This window comes from Patiria miniata, unplaced genomic scaffold, assembly GCF_015706575.1.
Source record: "Patiria miniata isolate m_02_andy unplaced genomic scaffold, ASM1570657v1 HiC_scaffold_20, whole genome shotgun sequence".
NCBI classification, from domain to species: Eukaryota; Metazoa; Echinodermata; class Asteroidea; order Valvatida; family Asterinidae; genus Patiria; species Patiria miniata.
Genome location: NW_024037059.1, coordinates 27,127,906 through 27,154,948, shown reverse-complemented (window position 1 = coordinate 27,154,948; position 27,043 = coordinate 27,127,906). Strand labels below are relative to the sequence as shown.

The 27,043-nt window shown below is 39.3% G+C and overlaps 2 protein-coding genes across 2 annotated transcripts in view; both read left to right on the top strand.

The window, feature by feature from the left end:
- LOC119728426 (endoplasmic reticulum membrane-associated RNA degradation protein-like) overlaps positions 1-22,835 on the top strand; it is a 49,517-nt gene extending 26,682 nt beyond the window's left edge. The window contains exons 17-18 of the mRNA XM_038200655.1: positions 517-678; positions 22,680-22,835. Coding sequence (XP_038056583.1) covers positions 517-673 — 157 coding nt within the window. The 3' untranslated portion in view covers positions 674-678; positions 22,680-22,835. The remainder of the gene's footprint in view (positions 1-516; positions 679-22,679) is intronic.
- Positions 22,711-23,949, top strand: LOC119727952 (octopamine receptor 2-like). The gene has a single exon (XM_038200034.1). The coding sequence runs from the start codon at positions 22,711-22,713 to the stop codon at positions 23,947-23,949; it is 1,239 nt and encodes a 412-aa protein (XP_038055962.1).
- The last annotated feature ends 3,094 nt before the right edge of the window (positions 23,950-27,043 follow it).

Below are 27,043 nucleotides of genomic sequence, written 5' to 3'. Positions count from 1 at the left end.
ACCGATGTTCCCCGAGATCATTAGGATTAGGGTTAGGGTTAGGGTTATAGGGTAAGGATTTCGGGGAACATCGGTATTGGGAACATCGGTATTGGGGAACATAGGTATGCGCCCGGCAGTTTGTTTTGTTTTAAACAGCACGATCGCAAATTTGTAACCAAACAAATCTTTTAACTCTGGATTAGGATGTAAATTCTGCAGGTTGTGGTTCGAGTCCAGCCTGGGTTTTGCAGTGCGTGTGTCTTTGGGCAAGGCACTTCGTCACTCATTGCTTCTCCCCACCTCGGAGTAACTGGGTACCTGTGAGGGCAGAGATGGTTAGTGTGGTTGATTTTAGCTGCTTTGCGCCGAAATGGCATCATCGAGCTGTATACTCCCCAGGGAGCTGAGATTGTCTTTGCAATGTTTTATTGGCCCAGCGAGCAGGGTAATAATGATGTAGCACCTTCAGCACCAAAACTGGTGGAAACTTGGTCTTTATAAATACACATTATTATTATTACAATGTTCTCCCAGGTTTTTGAAGGCTGTTCTTCGATACGCTGAGAACCTCAACAGTCTGACCAGTCCGGAGAAGAACAAATGGGACGAATGCTGCGGCCTGACTGACTCACTGCTTCAACAAGTCAATTCCCACTGCGCAAAGCTAAAAAAGGCACAACCGAGCGCATAAAAGAGGTAAGGAGTGAAAGTTGAAGTTTAATATTGGTGGGTTTTTTTTTAAATATAAAAACATGGTTTATCATCCAGACTTTTTTTAAATGAAGGAGGCAGCCCCCCCCCCCACCTATTTTTTTCCCCAAGCTGGCAGATTTTCTTGGACGGTACATGGATTCTTCTATTTTCTTGACTCTTTTACTGATACAAAATTGTGTCCCAAAGAGCCGTCACCCTTTCTACATAGCTACAATTTTGTAGGAAACTAATATAAAGACAATGTGTTGACCAAATTTGCAAGATATATTGCAAATGTATGATTTACAGGAAAAAAAATCCAAATAAAAATCATTGAAATAAAGAAGGCGGGCGGGAAATTGAAATGGGCGGGACGTTGCAGTTGACGTCAAATCTGAACGTTTTAACTATGAAGATTGCTTCACTTGAAAATTTCAAGTGAAGCTTCAGTTCTCATTTTGTTGCCAATATATACACCGGTACTATGGCCAACATGTTGAATTGCTGAGTTTATTTCATTTTTGGGAAATTATCCAATGTTATAGTAGTGTATTATTCTGGTGAAAACATATTTAATTCCATTTGATTTATTGTGTAGGCCCAACCCAGATTTCAAACAGTGTTTGCCGCAGGCAATTATACAATCAGACTTATGTACAATGAAGTTTGTGGCAACCATTTTTGGGGCATGTTGTATCAAATGAAAATTACAGTCAATTTATTGCACAGTGTTCTTGTTTTAAACAATGTAATCAATTAAAGATGTGTTCCCAATTCAATATAAATGTCTTTCACTTTGGAATGAGACATCGATCAAAATAAGTTGGCCAATGTTAAGTTATTGTATTATTACATACAAGTTCCAATAATTGGTTGCCGGACAATAATTCCATACTCACAGGCTAGGCTGGTTCCCGTCCCACAATCAGTATCCATAATGTACGGACTGGTACCTAGTCTGCTCGCAAAGCAGATCAGTTGTTTGTGCCAAAAAAAACCCCTCTTACAGGGGTTGCAGATGTCCAAAAAAGAAAAAAAAAGTTTTTTGTTGATGGCATAAAACATGCCAGTGGAAAATGTACTGATAGAAAAAAAGCGAATTCTTTTTTTCTGCTTGGAGTTTGTGGTGTGTATTACTCTTTTTTTCCATGGAGGTTTTCTGCTGCAAAAATGTGGCCAACATCTTGGAACTCTCATACCTAAGGGGTTGTGATTTGATTGTTTTTAAATCCTTGGCCTCATTTTGTATATTTTCATTGAGTTAGTGGATGAAAAGAGCCTCAGGTGGTACTTTGCAGTGAACGACATGGTGCCAAGTTTTGTGTGTTTTTGTTTTCAAGAAGTTGTCAGCAAATAAGGGCAAATTCAAGCATGAAATGTTATTAACTTTTAAATGGACTAACTGTTATAATTGATTACATCATAAGTCCGGTCACAAACCCAGTCACAAGTAAATCACAAGTCAGTCCTCTAATATCTCAGAGACATGCATTTGCAATCATTTTTTCGTCACTTATATTTAAAGATCAATATTTAATACCATTAAATTAAAATTTTAAAATGTGCTCAACAAGTAGGTGAAAATTGCTGTCAAAAGTGGGTTTCCTTCTTTTTGCACCACCCTGTACACTGCAAGAATGCAGGATACCTGTAGTTGAACTAATCAAGTTGACTTTTGGTAACGGACCCTGTGACATTCTTCCTGGCTGTTACACCCCTTTACTGATGGTTGATGAATACCCAGGTTCAAGATAAATCCAGTGCGAAGGCCTGTGTATTCCTGTGAATTGTGCAGAATAGTGACTCTGCTCTGGCTTCTGAATGCAGGACACCGGTAGTTGAACTAATCAAGTTGACTTTTGAAAACGGACCCTGTGACATTCTTCCTGGCTGTTACACCCTTTTACTGATGGTTGATGAAGACCCAGGTTCATGATGAATACAGTGCGAAGGCCCGTCTATTCCTGTGAATTGTACAGGATAGTGACTCTGCTCTGGCTTCTTGGGATTTCATTTGGCTCGCTCCTGAGCCGTGATTCATCCAAGGAGCATCTCCTTCATTACCTCATGCATACAGGATCATTGACATCAACCGGAGAGCTTTGGTGAGCAAATCACAAGACAGAGTCATGCATGATCCTTGGATCTCAACCAGGCCGTTGACATTGCGTACGCACGAGTGAGGGGTGCCAAGAGTTCACGATGTAATGTACTCCCGAGACAGTCTGAAATATGAGCGACAATTTCTGTGTGCTTATTCGAACAATTGGGTCGATGCCCTGTTAATGTAGACTCAGGAGTGGGGTCGGAGAAAGCTATGGAGCCTGAAAAATTGATTTCATAACCCCACTTGTCTACGTTCTCCATGTTTTATTGTGACAGTGTTACAGATATTGAGCCCCGAAAATATTCCGGTTCATTCTCCATGTGGATAGGAATAGAAAGCAATTAGACTTCAATTTAAGCATTTGTGGTGAAATTCAGCAACGTTTGAATTCGATCGAGTGTTGCAAATTCCGAGAATAAATTCTCTATGACATCATAAATTCCCATATGAATTTGCTGTCCCATTAACACCACTTTAAGGAAGAATATTTTATGACATACAGTCTGGCTATAAATAAACAAACCAAAACCAAAACACTTTTTTTTCTTCATACAAATCCTTTTTTTTTTTACATTGCTGGTTTAAAATTGTTTACATTTACTATCCTCATAACTGACGAAAATCCAAAATGGAAATCAATGAATCTGTTCAAAAGCATAAATCAGGTGGGTTTTTTTTGCATTCCTTTGCCGGTGATACATGTAACTCTGCCTACAGGAGCATAAATTCAATCCTTTTCTCTCCCTAGAATTACAAGTATACATGTACCTTGACAATAAATATGCAGTTTAGGTATACCCTTACTGAACGTTAGTGAGAAGACATGTCTGGATAGTTTACCAACAAGTTCGAAATTGCATCAAACCTGAAAGTGCTCATGGTTCAATGGCCTGAATTTCAACCATGTTCTGCAGAATTTATTTTTCGCTGTCTGTTTTGCTATAAATCATAATGCAGTTTGCATCAAATTGTCATTGTTAAGATAAAGAAACTTTGCACCCCTTGGAATAATTAACAGAATATTGTTATTGTTTCTTTTTGATTTGTTTTTGGTTTTTGGTTTTGGTTGACATTTGTCTGAGCCGTTGCTCCTCTGCCGAAAGCCCAACACTCCTGAAGACATCACTGGCAGCTAGTATTCCAGACCAAGTCTTGGTTTTAAAAATGCATTCCTTGTGCTATTTTCAAGTTTCATCCCGAAAAAAGAGATTCCTAAATTGCTATTTTTCTAGCAAGACAAAAGTTATTCACTTTTGAATGAGAATTCGATCAAAAAAAAAAATCGGTCCATGTTTAGTTATTGAATTATTACTTTACAGGTTCGATTCTCATAAGGTAGGCTGGTTCCTGCCCCATGATCTACTCACAAAGTGGATCTGTTTAAACCTTTTTTCAGAGGGTTGCAGACATATCCAAAAAAGGGGGCAAAAAGAGGGGTTTTGGTTGGAATAACACAAGCAATTAAGTCGAACATTTATTAATCGAAAAAAAAATGAATTTATTGAAGAGCACGGGGAATGGAACTTTAAACTGCAGTCAGTTTTTATGGAGTACCGAAGTGTGATGTCATTTAGAACCAGAAAGTGTAGTGCAAACGAATGGAGTACACGCACGTGTTGGTTCATGGGCTGAATCACGCGCTAATGTCTTTCACACACATTGTGTGCGTGACGTTTTCACTTCGGTACCCCATTAGAAGCAATATCCATGATCCCATTGCATGTCTTGGAATTCTCAGATGGACAGGGTACGTGCTTGATTTCCAGCTTTTTTTTTCTGAAAAAGGGACAATAAAATCAGCTTAATAGGAACATGTGCTTTTGCAAACTGATTTGGGTGGAAATTATATTTATCTGGATGCTAAATTGCTTATTTAGCATGAAAACTTTATTGAGCACCCAGATACAAATAATTTCACCCCGTCATTTCATCGCTGGATGTATATTGCTTGTGGCAGTTTCTGAGCTTAATTGTGCTTATAGTGCTTATTTTTTTTTAGCTTCGCACTCTGACAGTGGATGGCTCTATATTGCTGACCTGTATCCAGAGAGACTCCCCAGAAAAGTGAATTTCCTGTAGAGGCATTTGTTCTAGGTCAATATACACTGCAGTCTGTCACCGCAATAAGACCATGGTTGATTAAATTGACCCTGAATGTAATATCGATGTAAGCACTTAAAAAAAACCCAGGACAGTCTACTAGCTGGTACAGACAAGTAGAGAGTCCAGAATTTGTTTTTCAATTTACCGTGTCTTTGCTGTAATACATGTGAATTTGTGCATCCGTAACAAGGAATATTGTAACAGTGTAATCCCTTTCAATAATTTTTGACCTCTTTTAGCGGAGAACATTGTTTTTCAGGTGAGGACAAAAGTTAGAAGTTTAGTTTGATCTCACATAGGTTATTCGTAACTGAATTCACACAGGTCTTGTATTCTGAGTATGCAGTAAATCCTGCCAATTGAAAGCAAAGTAATCATAATTAGGCCCTTTCACACGCTCCAAATCCCTGTGTTGGACCCAGTTGAACCCAGGGATTTTGAGAACCCCTTTGATACAAGTAAGAATCCACCACGGCTTTTACACGGGTGCGGCGCTGTACACTGGTAAAATTCAACCCAGGGTCAAGAGGCTCTAACCAGGTAGAAAATCCAAAATCTACAGCCGACCGGTGTACATGTATAAACCAGTGTACGTGTGAATGGCATGCCTCGTCAACCCGTGTTGGATGGGACTTGGTTCCGCTCACACTGGACCCGTGTTAATACCACCAGGGGTACTATAGGCAATACAATAGTGTGAAATGGTGTATAGGTGGAAGTACATCATCTTGACTCTCTTAGATCACATACCATAAAGGGAGCAGCACATACCGTATGTGTGTTGGTGTAACCTTTTCATCAAAAGTCCACAGCCAAATCAGTTTTATCCCAATGAGGTTGTTTTTACTTAAATGCAAGCATATCCCAAGTCCCATGCATGAAACATGCATGAAACATGCATGAAATATGCATTTTGAGCAATCCAAAGCTTCTACACCTGTCACTACAAAAATAACCCCTGTGTTGGCCTGGGTTTACAAACTCATTCCCTTTCCCCCCTCAAACTTTGGTTAAAAACAAACAAAAACAATTTGCCATCATCCAGGGGTTTGTTAACCCTTGCTTGTGAGCAGGGTTCAAGGCACATTTAGGATCATTTGCTTTTATCCCAAAAGTACCGTAACCTACCAAATTATTGTCAAAAATCTTACTTGTATAAAAAGATTGTACTGGTACTAAACACACCGTAAAACTATTCTGTCTGGCTTTTAGTGGCTTGCTGTCATTTAGAAAAAAAATCAAGAACTGCAGGTGATTTCCAACGATCAGTCAATTGACTTATTTTTTGGAAACAAAGAGTTACATAGAAGAAATCGCAATTCGTGGTCAAAAGAGGTTGTGTGTGGTTTATCATTGTTTTCTCAAAAAAGTGTAATATCCACTGGGCTGAAACTTCCACTTATTAGATTTTGAACATTCTTCTTTGGATTTTGAGTGGTGTTATTATTGGAAACAACAACATGCATGAAAAGCAAAATGATGTATGCATTTAAGTTTAACTCAAGGTGAGTGATAAAACCCAAGGGGTGATCATACTTCAGTCAAAAACTGAGTTGGGTGTCTTTCAGACCAGCTGGCTTGCCATCTCACATGCAGTACTCTGACATTTCCTGGTGGATGGGAAATTAAACCGTGTAAACCCGGGGTAGGATTACTCCCATTTCAAAACAAGTGGGAAACCAACATAGGCACATTGAACCCCTGGCTAAACCCTGGGCAGGATATCTCTAGTTTAAATAGTTGTAGTAGGAAAAGGGTTTTACATGACATCAAAATATTTGAACTAATTGTTCACCAGCAGCAGATGACACTTCGCTTTCCACCAAAGCTAAGTCTCAAAGCACTTCACAGTTATTACCCCTGTTCATCAGGCCATGAGACCACTTTTCTGCAGCCGAGATCAGTGCAATCTGGTCTCTACCCTCACATGTACCCATTTATACTCCTGGGTGGAGAGAAGGAATTGTAGTAAAGTGTCTTGCCCAAGAACACAAGCACCATGTTTCCTGTCAGGGTTTGAACCCAAATACCATGGCACATGGGTCGAACATTGTCACTATTGGACCACAGCACTCCACGATACTGTCATTGACTAGGTCTGAAATGTATGATTTTGTTTATTGATAAATTAATATTTCTTTGTTCAGTTGATGGTTGTGATTATTCAAACGGCTCATTTGATTTTTGGTGTCAATTATGGTAAATACAAATAATGTTAACTGTGGTAATTATAAATATTTCCGACAGTGGAATTTAAATAGCCAACTACTCACTTGCATACTCAGAACATTTTGACAACGTTAGCTTTAGAATGTCTATTGTTATTTGGGAGGGGGGTGGAATGTGCTTTTGAATTTAATCATTCCGAAAGGAAGCCTTCATTTTTCCAAAACGACCTTCAATTAATAATAGTTAATTGGCTTAATCAAATAATTGCATAAATTTTGGCAGCCTATTAACATTTTAATCACCTAGGCACCTCCCTTTTTGGTCATTATTTTGGTTGCCGTCTCTGTAATGCCCTCCCCACGCCTCTCCTATCCCTGCTTGACCTATTATTAATTGTTACAGGAGATCTGTAAACCTTGAATATGACAGGCATTATTTAACAAGCAAGCCTAGCCTAAATGAAGTAAGCCTAGATAAACCTGGTCTTGAATGAAATGATGCCCTGTTTCCTGACAGCTGGTGTGCTGAAAATAAGTGGGGGGTTACTGGCTAGGCAGAGTACCAGGCATCAGACATCACCAAGGTCAGACACACACACAAAACTCCACACCTTGCATTTAAGAACGCATGCGACCTGCACTCTTAAAGCAGGTTCCACCTTGGTAATGGCTTCTGATTTTGTCCAAAAGTCCACACAAAAAAAGTCTCCGGTTTCTGATCTGCGCGCATCGCAGTAGCCATGCGCGTCGGCAAAATTAAAAAGTTTTTTTTTCAATGTAAGATGATGTCTCAAAAGCGCCAAACTCACTGGTTTGAATGGAATCCTGCTGCTGCACGATTTTAACGTGTTTATGGGGTTACGATCAAGTATAAGCTTTATGTGGCCTCTCTGGGCTCCCATATATTTTGCACTAAATTTAGTCGGGCACCATTTACAGATGGTGTTTTAATTTTGTGATGATGCATCTGGAAGCCAGACTGAGGGAGCAATGGTCGTGTATCTTGAACCTGTAAACGCTTTTTAATTAGCGCAATATGTAAAAAATTGCAAAATATCTTTTGTGTTTGAAGTGTTAAACTCACTGACTCCTGTTGATTTTAAACATTGTGATCGAACATCCCCTAATGTTTTAAGCCTCATTAAAAAAAATTGAAGTGGGGCTTGGCACGTATACCAATTATAAAATAGTCTGGCACCATCTTATTCAAGGTTTACATAGATTCAGACAACACAATCGAAAATGGCTTCCGCGTGAATAAGGTCTATGGTAATGAAAGTCATGAAGGTGATGAAATTGTGAAAAAAAATTGTTGAAGAGTGTGGAGAGGGCAACTTACAAGTAGACATAAGAGCATGATCCCTCATTTGTGAAATGACAAAGGCATTTCCTAGTCTACACGTTTTATTTGTAGGTTTTATTTAACGTAGGCTTCTGACCAAACCTAATTTTCTTATCACGTCCACACATTCCACATGAATTACAGGCATAGGTTTGATGTTCCCACAACCTCTGTATTTACGGAGCGGCATCCTTTGTCTCATCATTCACTGATGGGAAAGCACTCCCATGGGAATGGAATTAAATGACAAAACAAAGGCAAGCCCCGAGAGAAAAACATACATCCATTTGCTTGGTCAGTTGGAAATACGAAGAACATCTGAAATTAAACTCTACAACATTATTGACTTGTAGAGTATGGGTTGTGTTATCAACAGAAATACATATGAATGGCTTTTGCCGTGGGGGGGGGGGGGGGGCAATTGCTCGCCAAGGGGGGCGCAGCCCCAGCAGGTCCCCCCCCCCTTGGCGACGGGCCTGCGGAGCGGCCTTTTTTGCCTCATCATTCACAGATGAGAAGAGTCAGTATTGAAATGAAATTAAATGACAAAACAAAAGGAAGCTCCAATTAAAAACCATACATTCATTTGCTCGGTCATTTGAAAATATGAAGAACATCTGAAATTAAACTCTACAACATAATTGACTTGTATAGAAGGGGGTTGTGTTATCAACCTGTGTGTGTAATGAAACCACTTTGTTTTATCTTGATTTTTATTGCAGGAGTTTAACCAAAAGGTAGGGGATGAGCAGTGGCGCACCCAGGATTGGGTTTGGGGGGGGGGGGCCCAAATTTTTTTCACAAAATGTTGTCCAAAATTTTTGGCCGCAGAAAAAATTGGAGGTTTTTTTCGGGGGGGGGGGGGGGGGGGGAACTATTTTGACGTTGGTGGCGCCACTTACACCCCTATTATGCTACTTGAAAATAGGCCACATACATATCACCAAGGTCAAATCGTGGGACTAAAAAAAAAATTTAAAAAAATAAAAATATGTGAGCCACTGGGGATGAGTATTCATGCAGAAAACCGATATTGTTGATTTATGTAATTGTGAAATCTTGGATTCTATTTTTTCATTGTTTATTTTGGTTAAACAATAAACAAAACAAGAAAACCCCATAACAGAAATTGGCTAGTAGCACTTTATGTTCTGTTCCTGAATAGACAGAAATCTATATATAGGGGATGGGTATTCCATAGAAAACCTGAATTGTTAATTTATGTACATGTGATCGTGAAAGCGTATTTTTTCTTTTCATGGCTTATTTTTATTTTAAAAACCCAAAATGTCTGGTAAGCCCTATATATTCTGCTCTTGAACAGACAGAAATCCAATTCCATTAATGGTAAGTTTCAATTTTTTTTAATGAACATGTGCATGTTTAGTTTGTCTATGCACCGCCTGTTTAGACTTTCATACATGTGTGTCATTCGGAGATGTCTCAAAGGAAAAAGTGTTTGAATGAAGTCAAACCTAATGGAACTACATCTGCCTCTCGCATCATATCAGAGATGCATGCATATTCTGGTCACGGCCTAGCACTATGGCTCTATTCCTGTACATGATCCAATGTTTGTCAAAGCCGAGCGGGCTCTGAAAAATCCTCCAGGGCCCTTCAACCTAGTTCTTGTAATTAAAACTGGAGGCTGCGTGATGAATAGCGAGGAACAGAAATGTGTGCAAGGCCTTCCCATGCTGCCTGGAGAGGTTTTGGTTTTTCGGAAGGTTGGAGAATTTTACCTTTTTGTGTTCAAGTTGACTATTGTCAGCAAATTTTTTTCATGCAGCTTTTCTTTGAAAACACTATATAATTCTTGTAAAGCTTGGAATTTGCTCTTTTTTTGGTTAGACTTCCCATACCAGTTTCAAGCCTGGTTTATCCCCTCACATTGAATTTCATGTGATTTAGAGCATTGTGCCAATATTTCTTTTCTATTAAAAAATCCTTTAGTAAGAGATTGGCTAATAGCATTGCACAGGGAAAATGTCCACATTCCAAAGAAAAGCCCAATATACAAATAACATTTTAAAAAAAAAGTAGACAGTCATATATATTTTACAGTACTCCAGTCCACTGTTTTGTTTTCCCTGTGGTCTTTTTCTTATATTCCTTTCATTCTGTACAGACATGTGATCAAACTGTCTCAACTAATGTCAGGTTTTTTGTTGTATTCCTACTAATACCCTAATATAACCCAATACAGTTGTGGGAATACATGTACATTTCCCCTTGTGCATTAGAACAGTAAAAGAAAAGGTTTGAATCCAAAGAAAACATCCATTCATGTGTCCAAAATGCTTTCATAAAAAAAAACACGCACACAAGCACACTTTATTTTCCTAATGGAGTGGAAATGAATGAAACAAACGAAGTAGAAAGTGTCTTTGTTTTCCCATCCATTAGTGACGCATGAATAAAAGCATTGAATCGTTTTTTCAATCTTTTTGTAAAGCCTACCGTCTGGTTTCCCCAGAATATGTAATTAGTATAGCTCACTCCGGAGTATTGTCTACTTGAGTAGAAAGCTTTCATCTCCTTTTGTTCTCTTTATCATCAACATTTATTTCCAATTGCAACAGACAATGAGAAGTATAGACAAACAAATATAAAGAAGAATGTGCATTGGAGGCACAGCCAAAGAAACGAAGCTTGTACATATAGGAGTGCCCATACAATACAAACACTACAGACTAAATTGACAATACGCAAAAAAGTACATATAATAACCCTAACCTTCCCAAATCCTTTTTTGCAAAATGGAGGATTTTGCAGGATTGAGGCTATATGGCAAAAGTGTTGCTGATTTCAGAGGATGCACTGGGTCAAGGTCTTGGGCCGCACCTTGTGTTGTTTAAGCTTAGCCGTGCACAAATTTACGCCTATATTATACTTGAAATCCACTGCACTGCTCCAGGATGTCACTGGCTCTGCCTCAACATACTGACAGTCATTTCCTGGAAGACTTTGCAGGATTGAGGCTGTGGTCACCCCTCCAAGGACCGCATTTGAGAAATAACGGAGGATTTTGCAGGATTGAGGCTGCATGCTATTGTTACATGGAGGCAGTTGGAGAATTTTGCAGGATTGAGGTTGCATCCTAGCAATAAATGCCTAGGGAGTTAGGGTTTTAAAGAGACGACAAAAATTACACGCACTTCCAGTGGTTGATCCAACTGCTAAAATAACAGTAGTAAGGATGGATATAAAAGTAAAGAATAAATAAACCATTACAAAACCACTCACTGTTGAAGAAGGTAAAAGTTCAAATTACGTTGAAAACTGAATTAAGCGCTGGCTCTTCCTTAAACATTGAGGTAATCCATTCCATGAGGCCCCGAATGCCTAATGCTGTGTTTAAAGGCTGATGTCTTGAACTTGGAAATATGCACTAGGGAAGATGACCTGGTATTATAGCTGTGTACATTAAGTTTTTGTTCCTGTGTTGTTTTTTACATTTGTCACTAATTATTAGGTTTCTAAGAGAAAAGTCTGGCCTACCTGAGCAGTTTTTGTTTTGCCTTGTCTGGCCTGATGGAAAACTGATTTCTTCTTTAGACATATTTTATGTTTTTTATAATTTTTTTTTTTTAATTCCATTTGAATTGATTTTTAAGTATATTGTTCTGTACTATGTTTTCCCCTTCATTCACCACATTGTATTACATTTTATTTATTTCCTGGCCAAGGGCGGATCCAGAACACAATTTTGGGGGGGGGGCCAACAAAAAATTTGGTCCCCCCCAAAAAAAGTGGATCTCAAAAATTACGGCGTGGGGTTCGGGGCCCGTGAGGGCCCCGAAAAATGTTTGGATTCTAGATGCTCTGTGGTGCGATCTGAGGCAATTTCTGACCACTTTAACCAATTTTTTTTGAGGAAAAGATGGTGGTGTACTCATTGCCTGCCTTTATTGCGATGTCACATTAAAAAAAAAAAAAAATTGGTTTCGTTTTGGGGGGGGGGGGGGGGCATGGCCCCCTTTGGCCCCCCCCCTGGATCCGCCCTTGTTCCTGGCGAACCTATATAGCGCCAGGGCGGTTTGGGGCGGTACATGTGCATGTAGCAACACACAGGGTGATTTTAGGTGGTGCAGGGAGTAATAGGTTTAAGAAAACCTTGAAGTGAATTGAAACTGTCTATCTAAGTGTCTTGGTTTTTTTTGTAAAAAGAAAAAAATACACTCCACTCTTGACCAAAAAGCTAATACTAAATTCAACATAGAATGCACTCAGCGGACATTTGGCAGCAGCATGCATTATAATTCTTCAAAACTGCCATTTTCCACAATCCTTGAAGCAGAAGCACCCATTAGCGTAAAGTGTAGGCCTATTCTCCACATTTGGTAATCAGATTCTTATCTCTCTGAAAATTAAAGTGTCTGCCTTGGAGTTCAGATTGCTGTGAAATTGATGATTACACCTAAAGCTTTTTGTGCTTTGTGATTTTTGTGGGGGAAAAAATCCTTGGAAAATGTGTTCTCGCTCTTGCAATATTCTGTATGTAGTATTGATTGACGTGCGTGTTTTGATGGCTGGTTCAGGCACATTCTAGTCCCAAGTTCATTAGAGGCCCGGTAAAGGAGGGATGTCAATCAATTTTTCGAAGAAGATGATTTGATCACCGATTTAAGGGAAAAAGGATGGGGAAAATCTTCATTTATGTTCACACAGATGTGTAGTTGGAACACATTGTCCCCTAAAATTCCTTAAGTTTTTCATTATATTCTCAATTTATCATTTTTTTTTCGAGTGTGAGCAGGGGAGCATTTGCCCTACCCCCCATCAAATTAACAGCAATATGGCTTTGCACCTCTTTTTCCTTTTTTTGGTTGTTTTTCCTTTTTCCTTTTTCCTTTTTCCCCCCGTTTTCCGGGGGGGGGGGGAGGGGCAATTGTCCCCCTTGCCCCCCCCCCCCTCGCGACACCCATGACCCAAGGTTATTTTGGGTATTTTTTTGTTTTTTTGGTCTCAAGATTTGACCTTGGTGATATGTACATGTGGCCTATTTTCGAGTAGTATAATAGGGCGGTAAGTGGTGCCACCAACGTCAAAATAGTCCGCAAACCCAAAAAATAATAATAATAATAAAAAACTTCAAAAAAAAATTGAAAAAAAAAATTGTGAGCCCCCCCCCCCAAAAAAAACCCCAAATCCTGGGTGCGCCACTGCTTATTGGCCATTCTGAGCAGTACAGAAAAGTGAAGCTATGCACTGGTTCCCTATCCCTCCATTCGAATGTGTGCAGTGAACCAGTCCCAACCAATCCCATCATTCAAAATAATTAAAATAAAGTCATCCCTAAGTATACAAAACCTATATATTCTAACAGAAATTTTAATTAATTAAACATAAATTTTAATTAAAATATATGTTGCTGCCGTTTTAAATTTGGTTCTTTAACCCCAAAATAATAATTTGTTATGTAAATAGTGTCCCTGTGAAGTAAATAAGATATCTTTCTTTACAAATCTATTGTTCTTGGGGTGGTAATATGGCGGATGGTGACTTCACTTCTAGCAGCTAATGGGCTACCCAGATTTTTAAATCATTTGGGGGAACTCAAACCTTAGATTGAACCTTTTTTGCTGCTAATGAGATATTGTGACACATGTGTGTGCCATTTTTTGTTCATCATCGAAATTACAATACAATTGTGCCCTACTTTGTATTCCTCATCTGGAGAAACTAGCAGGCAGTGGTGGGAGGAGCAATGATTGATGCTGCGCTCTGATTGGTTGCTTGCATTATGCTGTTGCTGTACTGTGGCAAGCAGAGGCAAACATCTCTTCAAGCAAGTCGAGCCAAACATTATGTTTCTCTGAATTTTTGAGAATTAGACAAATATTCCCAGAGAGCTTTTTATTATTTTGTTTTGTTATTATTATTAATAATTTCTGGTACTGAAACCAAGGATTCCTCAAAAGCGCCTCTAGGCACTGTAGCTCACAAGCCTGAAGAAACCTGTAGGGAGAAGACATTGAGAAGAAGTTACAGTTTTAGAGGTGGGAGAAAAACCCCAGAATGATATTCTAGGAAAAACCCACAGAATCAGGTAGGGACTGAAAAGCCAACCCACATATTGGCCCAGGCGGGATGCGAACCCGGGACACAGCGGTGGAAGGGGAGGAAAGTACCGCTACATCAACCTGACTCCCCACTTGTTTTTGTAAACATAAGCAATGATTAAACTTCAAACATTTAGAATAAACGGTCTTAATCGATGGAAATAGAGCTTACAGCTTGATTGAAATAGTTTCTTTAACTGTGGAGCCATCCTGAATCATCCCATGCACATGCTCCAATAACAATGTAGCTGGCTGGCATGGCTGGCATAGAGAAAAGTGAACTTTTTCATCAGTTTGCATGGGTGCATACCCATGTTCCCCAATACCAATGTTCCCCAACCCTAACCCTAACCATCTAACCCTAACCCTAAGTATTTTGGGGAACATAGGTATTGGGGAACGTAGGTATTGGGGAACATCATTTGTCATAAAATGAATACATGAAACATGGTTCTAAGCATGCACTAGAGGTGCTTTACGAACAAGTTTTAGTTTCCGTGTGGCCAAAGCTGTAAGAGCATTTTTTTCCCGCAGACTGTGTGGAGGTAGTGGAGGGAGTGCATTGCGTGAGTCAGTAGGATGCAACAGCCTTGAGTGTATGTGACTAGGAGGGAGACTTGCTGATCATGCTATTGACAAGGAACATTACTGACCATCCTGGCCTTAACGTCAACTACAAAAAAAAGGAAGCACTTCTGTTCTGATTAACTCATCGAAGGGCTACCGTGATGGAACACAATCTGGAGAACGGGGTTGTCAGTCTTACGACTCATTGAGGATGAGATAAGAAAATGAGTGACAAGTTTTCGGAGTAAAGACCGGATTAGGAGTTACGTAACTAATTAGCTCGTTGGAAGACAGATGATCCGCTGGCCCAGAAGTATCCCGTTGATTTGATGCATCATGGTCATCCTTGTCAAGTTCTGAACCATGTGCCATAAGGAAGCATGATGTAACTGCTCATTACTACCGAACTCTCCTCGATTTTATTTGACCAGGGGTCTGGTAATTCCTTGGGAGGGATGACGTTCTTTTCCAAGAGCTTGAGATGATGAGAGTCTTTCAGATGAGAGACCCACCTGGATGATTTGTCAACTGAAGCCGACAACCTGCAGAGTGGATGCACTTCAAGATTGCCTGGTTTCCTTGTGTTCAGCTGCGACTCGGCTAAGAGTGGAAATAGACAACCAAGGCATTTATTCTGCTCGTGAGCAGTTAACAGTTGTTTTGTTTGGTTGTGCATGGGAAGCAGCAATCGCATTTGCAATAGCAAGTGCTCTGGAAAACCAGTACATTGTGGTTTGCCACATTTCGTTTTGCGAAAAGCACTTTTTTAGAAAGTGCCAACGATATCACTTTGATTTGAGTCTAGGCGTAAGACTAAAGAGGAACAAGTTTCTTCTTATAAGATTGTGGAAGGATTCCCACTTTTTTGGAGACAAATCTTGAGGTTGTCTGGATCGAGTCTTCGAAAGCTGAGGAGTGGAGCTTGCAGACAGTAAAACCATACTGTGAGTTGATCTTTCTTGCAAGTCTGTATGTTAATCTGCATGCTGTCTGTGATTTCTAAAAATAAATGTAGCAAATTTTTTTGTTTGTTCAAACTCCTGTCTGCTAACAAGCAGATTTTGTGTGGATTTATACTTATGCATAATCCCTGTAACAACTAAAATTAAAGTACAATCCAAGTTGATTTTGGTTAAAAAAATTACCCTCAACTTTAGGCTTTTAATGTGTTCAATACAACAAAATATGATAAATTTAGATTTGTGGTAGATTGAGATATGTGGTTTCAAAATCAAACTCAGTATGAATATTGAAATGAAATTTGTATCCTTCTTTCTAATAATGTGATTTTCTGATAACAAAGATCCTGGTATCACATTTCTCTACATATGCAATAGTTGTACATAGACCTGAAAGATCTTGTTAAAAAAATTAATCTGAAATCAATCTGGAATCTCGGACATCATTTCAGGTCCTTCACAACAAAAGTACAAATGAATTCCAAAATCAACTGTACCTGTGTAAATGAATACCATGCAAACAGATCATCAAATACAGAACATTCCTGGAAAGTCTTCCTATTACTTCATTTCAAATTAAATTTCCAAAATCTACACCACGAGCGCCGGGTTTTCCCAGTTCCGGGTTTGTTTTTGGTACGAGATCGGCTCCTCTAGGCTTAAATTCCAGTGTACTGACGACATTTGATATTTCTTCTCAATTGAATTTGTCATTAACGAGCTTTTGTTCCATTGCTCCAGACAAGTGGTGTCATTAATTTTCGTTCGGGTCTCAGTCTAGTTTGGAGTTCTAAAGTGGCACAAAATCCTTGTTTTGTTTTTGTAATGGTTGGACCTAGAACCTCTTAATTTCAAGTATGCATACCTGACCTATCTTACCACCTAGTGTGCATGGAATGTTGCAGTGGATAATTGCAAAACAGCAGTCAGTATTACCTTTCACAGATTTTTGGATTTTTTTTGGAAGAGGTGGATATATTTAATTTGAAAGGGCCGGGATAGTGGGGAAGTCACTTAATTATTTCCAGAGTTCTGACTACATCCCATGTACTGGCCAGCTTTTTGCATAAATATCTTAAAATTACAGATTCCAGTGATTCACAGAGAGGGACACAGGTTTTATGCCACTTTTTTTTTTTTTTTTTACAAAAACCAAAACAAAATTGTATCAAAATTCTGAACAGTAAATGTTTGCAATTTTGTTAAACCCATTGTCCTCTGTTTTTAGGAGCTCTGTATGATAAAAACTTCAACCCCTAAATGGGTAATAAATCAAATTTGTGACTATATTTACAGGGACGACTGTGGGCGAAGCAACAGGATGTTATAAATTTATAAAAAGTGATTGTGTGATTTTAATGCATGATCATCAATGCTAACAATGGTTTCCCTGGCGACTACGTTCATCGGAACGATTACCATTTCACAGGGACGCTTCTTTCAATTACTAGCATGGTAATTTGTTTTATTTTGTTCATTAAGAATTCAAGGGCATCTATATTCGTATTGTGTGCATATTTTTCATGGCTTGTCAGTCATTTTCAAAGGACTTCCATATGTATAAATTATGAGACTGTATTGTATTGCTCTTCAAAGATATATCTCTGGGTAAGCCATGCACTGTTTGAACCGTGGTCTCCTATGAGCAGACTAATGAAATATGACTCTATTAAGATTTTGTAGAGCCTCTTTTCAAAAAAACATTAATCTTGCCACTCCTCCACTATGAAAAATCCCCTTTTTTTATTTTTCATTTATAATAACTTGTTTAAAATTGGCATTACTTATAGTCAATTTTCTATAAAAAAAAATTAAAAATTTGGAACTGTACTTATCATTGGAAATAATAATTTAAAAAAAAATATATAGTCTGTCACAAGCCAAAATATGTCCCATCGGGCTGGTGTTTGTCTCTGGTGATCTTGGCATGAAATGACTGAGAATATTTCTGTTCCTCCTGGATGGGACACCATGCCAGTCCATTGCAGGTTACTCCCCAGCTAATGCCGGTAGCCATTTATACTCCTGGGTGGAGAGAGGCAAGTGGGGGTGAAGTGCCTTGCCCAAGGACACAATATTTGACCAGCAGCTGGATTCAAACCCCTACCTCTTATGACGTAGCCTAACTACTGGGCCACACTAAAACTACCCAGGGGACATCCCTTTGTAAATTATTTCAAAACATTTCAGCGAACAAAATGGATTAATGTCTTGGCATAAATAACCTCAATTTGTCAAGTTTATTAAAGTCAGCAATTATTAGAATCGAATTTTTACCTCGACATTTCACCACCAGGTAAAGTTTTTCATCGGAGTAACTTATTTTAAAGTGTAATTTTCTGTTTGTGAAGCGTGTCAATTTTTGATGGCCAGAAAGGTACTGTAGCTAACCCATACCCCCACTAAAATGCAACAAATATCTAGTTTTTTAAGATCTTGGTTTTATACATGTATGTATGGTAAATATATGCTGATGAGGCAATCTTGTTTGTGCAGAGAGGATGATGTGGACAAAATATAAAGTGACAAAAAGTGGGTGGCCATGGAATTATCAAAATGGGCATCTGTTGGTTGTAAATTTGACATCGGCCATTCCATCCCAATGTTCCAAAATATTTGAACTTGTGTTTATTTATTTTTTTCAGAAGCGCCGCACAGTGCTCTGATGACAAATCTGTTTTGTGATATGACTGACATTACCTGAAAACATAGATAAAAGATTTTAAATGACATTCATGATGTCTTCTTTGAAACACCAAGCCACAGTAAATTATCTTTAAACCTCATGTCCATTTTCAGTGTCACCTCCTTATATAAAGTGCAAATCTTTTGTGATTCGGAGTAGAGATGCCCTGTGTGACAGTCCTCAACGATTTCCTCATTAATATCCAAGACTCCCGTCCACTAATCATGCATTATATGGATATGATACCACCAGGCACTGGACTCCGCATTTCCTGCCTGCCAAAAATAACCCAATTGTGTGGTTAATCTGGGGGCTTGTCCTGGTTTCCGGAGTGCAGGGGGCCGGACACAGGTATAAGCAGCTGTAGGTTCTCCAGCCCCCCCTCCCCACATAATGTCCTGTGAGCTCAATATTCACAAAGTGTACAAAGTAAAAAAAAAAAGAGCGGAGTTTTCAAAGGACAGGATCACTATAGTTTAGTGTAAACCGAAGCCGCCGACAGATTTAATCAATCACAAGTCCAGTTGCACTTAAAGTCACGATTAATAGGAGATGAACAATGATAAGTAACGGGGGTTGAACGCTGATAGAGTGATGTCTTTCGGAATAGCATGAAGACTTGTGATTGACCTGTGATTGACTTGTGGTCGACTTGTGATTGACTTGACTTGTGATTGACTTGTGGTTGACTTGTGATTGACTTGAGGTTGACTTGTGGTTGACTTGTGGTTGACTTGTGGTTGGCTTGTGATAATTTGATTCCAACTCTCCAAATATCTGGAAATGTCATTTGTTTTGTGTGGCCAGATTTGAAACAAGAACAATCTAAACAAAAATATAAAAAAGGAAGAAAATCCTACCCACCCCCTCCCCAAATTCAAAACCAAAATAATACTGCCGCCCTCATTTTCTCGACCAGTGTGCGTGTACAGAGGCTGAATTGTATATTGTGACCATTGTGAATAGTCTTAAACTACGAACATGTAGTTCCTATTTTGCTTTTGAATAACACTTGAAGAAACCTTTCATAATACTCGGAAAAAAAAGGAGAGAAGCGCCACAGGCAAAAATGCCAGCTTTTCCTCAAGAAAAAATAAAAGAGTTGTGATGAAAGCTCCACCTTCAACAGCAATTTATTTTACAATGCCCAACACAGCCTCGAGCCCTTATATCTAATTTCACACCTCCTTCATACAAGTATGCTCTATTTGGGTTCCTTAGATCCTGCATCCAATTCAAATGAGTCGTATCCGACTTCTAAGGGGTTTCCCTGGCAATAAAACACACTGCCATGCCTGCTTCCTTTATGAGACCACGTCTTGACAAGGCGTTGCCTGCAACTTGATTACCTTCATCAACATAGCCTAATTCAATTTCCACTTTTTGATCCTGTGCATGTCATAGTTTGACAGAAAGAAAACTTTTTATTGGCTCTTGACTAGTGTCTTCCTTTTTTTTAAAGAACTCTGAAATTGAGTAATTTGCTCCATGCTTCAATATATGTAGAGAGGGGCAGGCGTAATGTATACTGTATATATGCTGCATCATGTATAGGAACTACGTAGTAATTAAAAAAGAACTTTTTTCGAGACTTGAGTCATCTGCTTAAATCCTCGATATACATTTTTGTCAAAAATATCTCCATGGAGATCAGTTATCATAATGAGAGAGTGGTTCCGCCGGTACTTTTGTGCAAAGTGTTAATTTTTAACAGCCCTGCTGGACTTCACCGGCGGTGTGCATTTTTTTCTATCGTACAATAGAAAACTTGCTTCCATTACTGAAGGAGCCTTTTGTGTAATGGACTGTGGATGGGAATTGAGCTCTTTGGGGAAGTTCAATGCAATTAACGAGCACGGAGTACCAATTAGGCCAGTAATTTACTTGTTTTTTTTATGGGACAAGCTACTTTCCCATTTGCACAATCGTGGGGAGACAGCTATCGTTCTGTCATGCACCACAATGACATGTATCATTTGGAGCACGGGGCATATTTTGAGGGGCCCTAGAATGGTTTTGCGTTCAGTGGTTCGTGTCTGCTCTCTTGCAATTCTGTTGCCGCGTAATTTGCAGTTTACACAGAACTAGTTTCATGGTCCCAGCACTGAAGTAGAACAGGCTAGGCACGCATGTGTTGCCATGACGATGGAATCCCAGGATTTTCAGGTGTTTTTGTCCCAACCAGTTTGCAATTCTGATGGTTTTTTTTGTCCGCATCGCATCTTTGATACCATTGATTTGAATGCAAATTGGTATCCGTCCAAAATGGCATTCTTATTTTCAATATTTACTTCTGCATGTTATATTTGCATCCGACTGTTATAATATTTACTATATGGTCAAAAATTGCATCCTTGTAAATTAGTTACCTTCAAAAATTGGTTAAGCCATTGTTTTTTTAAGATCGTGCCAAGATCAAATGTAAATTTTTAAGTCACCTACAAAGCATTGATTATTGTTCTCATTTAAAATGTGCTGCCTTTGAACTGAATGTTTATACAGTATTATTTACGACAACCAATACTCAAAATACCCCATGGACTACTTTCCACTGCTCTCAGACCATGGATCATTATCATTGACGTCAAGCAAACGCTCCATTTCGAGTCCAATTTTTAGCAAGCCAAATGTACAGCATTACGAACAGATATTCTTATCCATTTGCCATAATATAACAGTGAATGAGAATGTTCTTGTGCTTTTCTGTTGAACTGTTCAAATGTGAAATTTTGTTGATTATTGGTAATGGTCTAGTTAGAAAATACTTCAGTTCTTTTTAAAAAGTTTCATTTACTAGCCCGGCAGTCTAGCAGATGGTGACCTGAAATTCAGACTCTGACAATCCATTCTGAAATCACAGATTCATTTAACCGAAGGGATCATGGAACATGTAACTCCTCAAAACGATTGATTAGTCTTTGAGGTTATTTGCCCCAGTCGCTGTGTCATTTGCACCATTTTTGCACAATCATGTGAATTCCAAACCCCAATTCAAGGGGATCTTTTAGAGTTGAAACAAAATTTTACCCAGATTCATAAGGTTGCAGATTTGTCAGTGGTCGTAAGTGCAGGGATATAGTCTGACTGCTGCACCCAACCCATAATAGAGCCCATTCTGCATGTATCCCCTCCCAAAATACAACGAAATCTCTGTTACACTTCCCCACCCACTGTTACAGGCTCCTTTTTGGGGGTTACTTTCCCCACCCTGCACTATCCCCCTCACCTCATAATTGAGCATTACCTGCCCACCAAAACTATAAGCTCCTCCCACGTAGCCCTACTGTTTAATATTTCGTTGGCGACTCTGTCCTCCCCCCTGGATTCAACCCTTCTCTTGACTCTGCCTGAAAGAAACCTCAGCCCTATCACTTTCATACTTTTATCTGTATTTTGAGACCTGCTCCCCAAAACCTGGACAAAGTTGCAGAAGTTGTTTTTGCACACAGGACATGTGAAGTCATTTTAGGGGGAGAACGGACCATTTTGAGGTTTTGGGATTTTCTGAATCAATGACTGTAAATTTAAAACCTCCCAAAATTTAGGAATAGAAAAAGTAGGAATGTGTTTTTTGGTCAGTTTTAATGAACAAAAATGTGCATAGAAATTAGAAATTTTTACAAAAATTATTTTAATATCTCATAAATTGGGTTGTCAGGCTTTTATTACTTAATCCTTCTCCCCAGGGGTGGTAGGATTACGGAACCTATAAAGATCATATATCTTTTGAAGTTAAAAACTCAGGAATTTGAAAATGCCAAAGCCAAACAAACCCAAAACAATTATTCAACTTTGTCCAGGTTTGAGGGAGCAGGTCTCATTTGGTCACCACATTCCCAATCCTTAAATTTGTACTTTGTCGAAAAGTTTTCAGAAAGTTTCATTCCAAAAGTGCCTGCAAATGGTTGCACCTTGGACTAGGGCCTGATACCAAAGTTGCCAATCTCTCTTCTGTATACCTTACCAGTGCTGGATTAAGAGAAAGTCTCTTCTTTTTTAACTTTCAGATTTATGGGTCTCAAATCACGCGAGTTCAAGATGGGAGACAGCAAACATGAGGGTACCGGCCCACCTACACCCCTCCAAAACAACTCGGGCAGTGCTGAACTAGAGTGGACACCCCAGACTATCTTAGCAATGGTCAGTGTGTCACTACTGACGATCTTGACCATATTTGGAAATGTGCTGGTCATCATAGCGGTTGTGAAGTACAAACGTCTGCAGATCCCGTCCAACTACATACTGGTCAACTTGGCTGTGGCTGATGTCTCGGTGGCGGTTTTTGCTCCCCTGGTGTTTGTCGTCGAGCTGCTGGGTTACCTGGTGACCAATGTCTACCTCTGCATACTGCCCTACTGCCTGGTGACTCTTGGATGCGGCGTCTCCTTACTGAGTCTCGGGATCGTTGCTTATGACCGGTACGCCGCTCTGGTGAAGCCACTGAAGTACTACCAGCACGTAACGATGAGGCGTGTCCTGTGTTTCTCCCTTGTAATCTGGATGTTCGTTTTCATCATTGCTTTCATGCCACTGTGTTGGCAGTTTCTGGTGGAGAGCCAAACGGACGACCAGCCAGCGTGTAGTTTTTATCTCCTATCCAAGTACCTCCTGCTGTTTCAAGTGTTGGTGATATTTGTGCCGGCATTCCTCGTCATGATCGGATGCTATTGCCGGGTCATGCTGGTCGCTAGACACCATTCCCGTGCCATCTCAGCCATCCAGCTCTCTCTCTTCCCCAACACTTTCAGCAAGAACTTGCACATGTTCAAGGGGACCAAATACACCAGGACATTACTGATCATTCTTGGGTTCTTTTTCCTCACGTGGGTCACGTTCACTCTAATGTTACTGATAGAGCGCTTCTGTGACATCTGCAGTAGGACCATACCTTTGCACCACTACTCTGTTTTTCTCATCTTCGCAAACAGCGCCTTGAATCCGTGGATCTATGCCCATCGCAACCAGGACTTTAAGTCTGCTTTCCGAAGGCTCTTCCGCTGCGGAAAGAAGAGTCAGCGGTCGTCAGCTCGTGGCCCGGAGGGTCGACGAAACTCCAGGGTCTCCGATGCACTGAGCAGGACAAACAGCATGGTAGGAGGACTTCAACACTTGCACGTCTTATACAATAATGCTGACATTGTTCCGCCAGCGGTTGATGCGGAGACTGGCCAGCTGGACTCAAAAACGTCGTTCAGAGCAGCACCAAAACTGATTCAGCACAATATCAGCAAACCAGTTGTTGAGACTGTTGCAGAGGAAGTGTCTGGGAATGTCTGACATGTAGCAGTGCCAATAAAAATTAGTACGTACAAAGGAATATTGGGATACATTGGTGAAAAGGAAGAACCAATGCTGTGAATCTTAATATCATATCTTAAATTCTTATTTCAAGCTGTGCTTTGAAGTAAAACAATTGACATGGATGTTATGGTTCTGAAGCAGCGGACAATTCACTTAAGACTTTTGGCTGTAATTTATCATTTTTTCCCCATCATTTTGAGATGAATAGACTCTAAAAAAAATATATCATGCACTTTTTCAGTAGCATCTTAAATGCCTTTTTCTGTGTGAAAAACAATTCAAAGAAAATACAGCCTTCTTTACACAAATTGTTATTGTCCATGGAGAGAAACATAAACTTTTTGTAATATGTTGCCAACTTGCCAGTCTCAATTGCCTGATGTCATATAATTGTGCCAAAGTGTTATGATCTCTTTTGGGTAGAGTTTTAAAAAAAGATAAGTGTATCTTGTTTTTATATTTATAACATTTATTATCAAATTGTAGATAGTAAATGTTCAAAAGTTTTCCATCTCCCTATTATAGTCTTGTGAAATCAGCAGTGAAACTGCTTTTTCATTGTTTAATTAGAAAATTTGGAATTTCCATAGGATCATCTCTTCTTAAAAATCTCTTAAAGCAATTTAAAGAAAAACAGGTCCGAGCTTTCACAAATTCTTTTTTTGAAGATTGGGATCTGTGTCTTGGAAGGTCTCGATTTAAGATTTAAACTCATCTTTTTTTTGTCCCAAGGTGGAGTTTTTCCGTAGTGGAACATATTAAATATTTAGACTGACTAAATAACCATCTCAAAGCGTCCTTGGTGTAAAAAAAAGTGATTCCACTATGACAGTTATTTATTTATTCATCACCTGTTTTATCACTTTAAGTTTCACCTCTGAAGGACAGTGTACCACCTCCATTGTCCTATCTCTCTCTGTGTTATATCAATATCTTCAATTCTCCCCTGTTTGTTGTCTTTCTCCATGACAACATTTGCAGAGATGAAAAAAGACAGAGGTTTTTTTTTCAGTATGGAGCCGCTCCGGATCTTCATAAGGAAATAATAGTAATGTGACTTTCCTGTTCAATCCAGCTGCCGGAATTCGCTTGGATCAAGACGGATGAAGGAATGAATTGTCCACTTAGCTTATTTGTGGCTCACTCTTCATCCGTTTTCCTCAGTTTTCCTTGAGGGAAGGGGAAGCAGAAATCTTTGTCTTAGAAATCAATTCCTAAGGTTGGCTAATATTGGGCGTGACAAACGCAACCATGACTCACAGCTTTCTTTCCACTGAAGGTCCGGGATGTGTGGCAAGTCTAGGGGGCAGATAGGGGAAATTTTTGGGGAAATTGTGCTTTTGATGATACAAGCATGGAATTTGGCACACAGTCAGAGTGTGTCATGAGAAAGATATTTTGCTATAGGGCCATCGCAGATTTGTCCCTTGAAAAACATCTACATAAGCAGAATAACAAGCAATTTTTCAAAATGGCTGCCATTGCTTGTTATTCTACCTATATTTTTCAAAGGACAAATCTGCGATGGCCCTATAGCCAAATATCTTTCTTATGACATACTCTGACTGTGTGCCAAATTCCATGCTTGTATCATCAAAGTCAATACAGAATTATTTCCTGAATTTTTCACAAATCTGTGTAGGAGTGTGTGTGTGTGTGTGTGGGGGGGGGGGGGGAGGGAAAACTACAAGAAATGTACATTTATATCCCTGTTATCGGGGAAAGGAACAGATTTCAAAAAATTTCACATAATCTTAGATATAAATTTAAGACAATGAAAACAATTATTATAAGCCTGTATGTTCCACACTGATTTCAGTCCTAGTTTTCTTTTGGTATAACTAAGGCAAAGGATATTTTTTTTCAAACAGTCTTTAAGGCTCTGAATAACGAAATATTGTGACACTCTGATGGAGTGACTGTTCCAGTGATAGAAATGATAAAGATGTTTCATTATTTCATTCACATTCTTTGAGAGAAAGTTAATGAGAGAAAATATGTGAACCTATACACATTTCACAAATCATTTCATCTGTCCCGTTTAATATTCTCATCGCAATCGCTAATGCTTCATAAAATGGACCGGCTCTGTAAATCCTGACATTGTGGTGACTGTCGGTGAGTGACCTATGGTCGTACAAAAAAATAGAGGAGAGATATATTAATTTTATAAACTAAAGGCATAATTTAAAAATTGACACTGATGCACCTTCAAGGTGACAGTGAAGCCCCACAAATCTGTGGAGATAGCTTGTAATTCTTGTACCACTTGGGTGATTTGTCTTTCACATGGCCCTTCCACCTCGTTCAAGTCAGCGCGATCGGAATTCTCGGCAATAAGCCTACTCTTCCGTTGTCTTAGTAAAACGATCTCCAAACTACGTGATCTGCAAGAATTCTAGGATATAATTTGACCGGCTCGGTGTGTTTGGCTTGGCCATATTTCACATCCCTTACGGGTAATTCCGCCGCTAAATACCTCTCATTTTCAAGGCAATCAACTACTTAGGGTCATATGCGGTCAGTGGAAGTCCTTACAACCATTTGTCTTCTGGCCAATTCTGCGCAAACTGCTGAAATGTTTTCTTTATGACACGGACACACGTTTAAGTTGTTTGAGTCTTTGTCACGTTGCTCAAGAATAAGTAAAATCATCCTTTTTCCATATTGGAATTCAAAACATGGAATTCCCACCCTTTGCAATATGTAAAAACAACAAATTGAGCAGTTATAAAAGCATATTTTTTTTTGTTACCAACGCTTGGCAAGATGAGCAACAAATGCTAAATGTTTTTTGGGGGGACGCCCGGAGGCGCCGGGATAGGTGGGGTGGGGGGGGGGGGGGGAAACCGACCCAACCCTCAAATTGGCCGCAGGTCCATTTTTTTCCTAGTGATTGACATTCGAGTTTTACTCAAATATGTATATTTCCATGCATAATCGACTGTTAATTAAACATAAAATTCACTTTACTTCATTGTAAAAACGACCCTCCCCTCCCACCGGGTCCTGTTGGCTCAAACTCGGTATGACGGTTATCTACATAGGGCAACAGTCATTTTGTTAAGTC

Excerpts from the sequence above, each read along its gene's own strand:
- LOC119727952 (XM_038200034.1), top strand. The coding sequence starts at position 22,711 with ATGGGAGACAGCAAACATGAGGGTACCGGCCCACCTACACCCCTCCAA.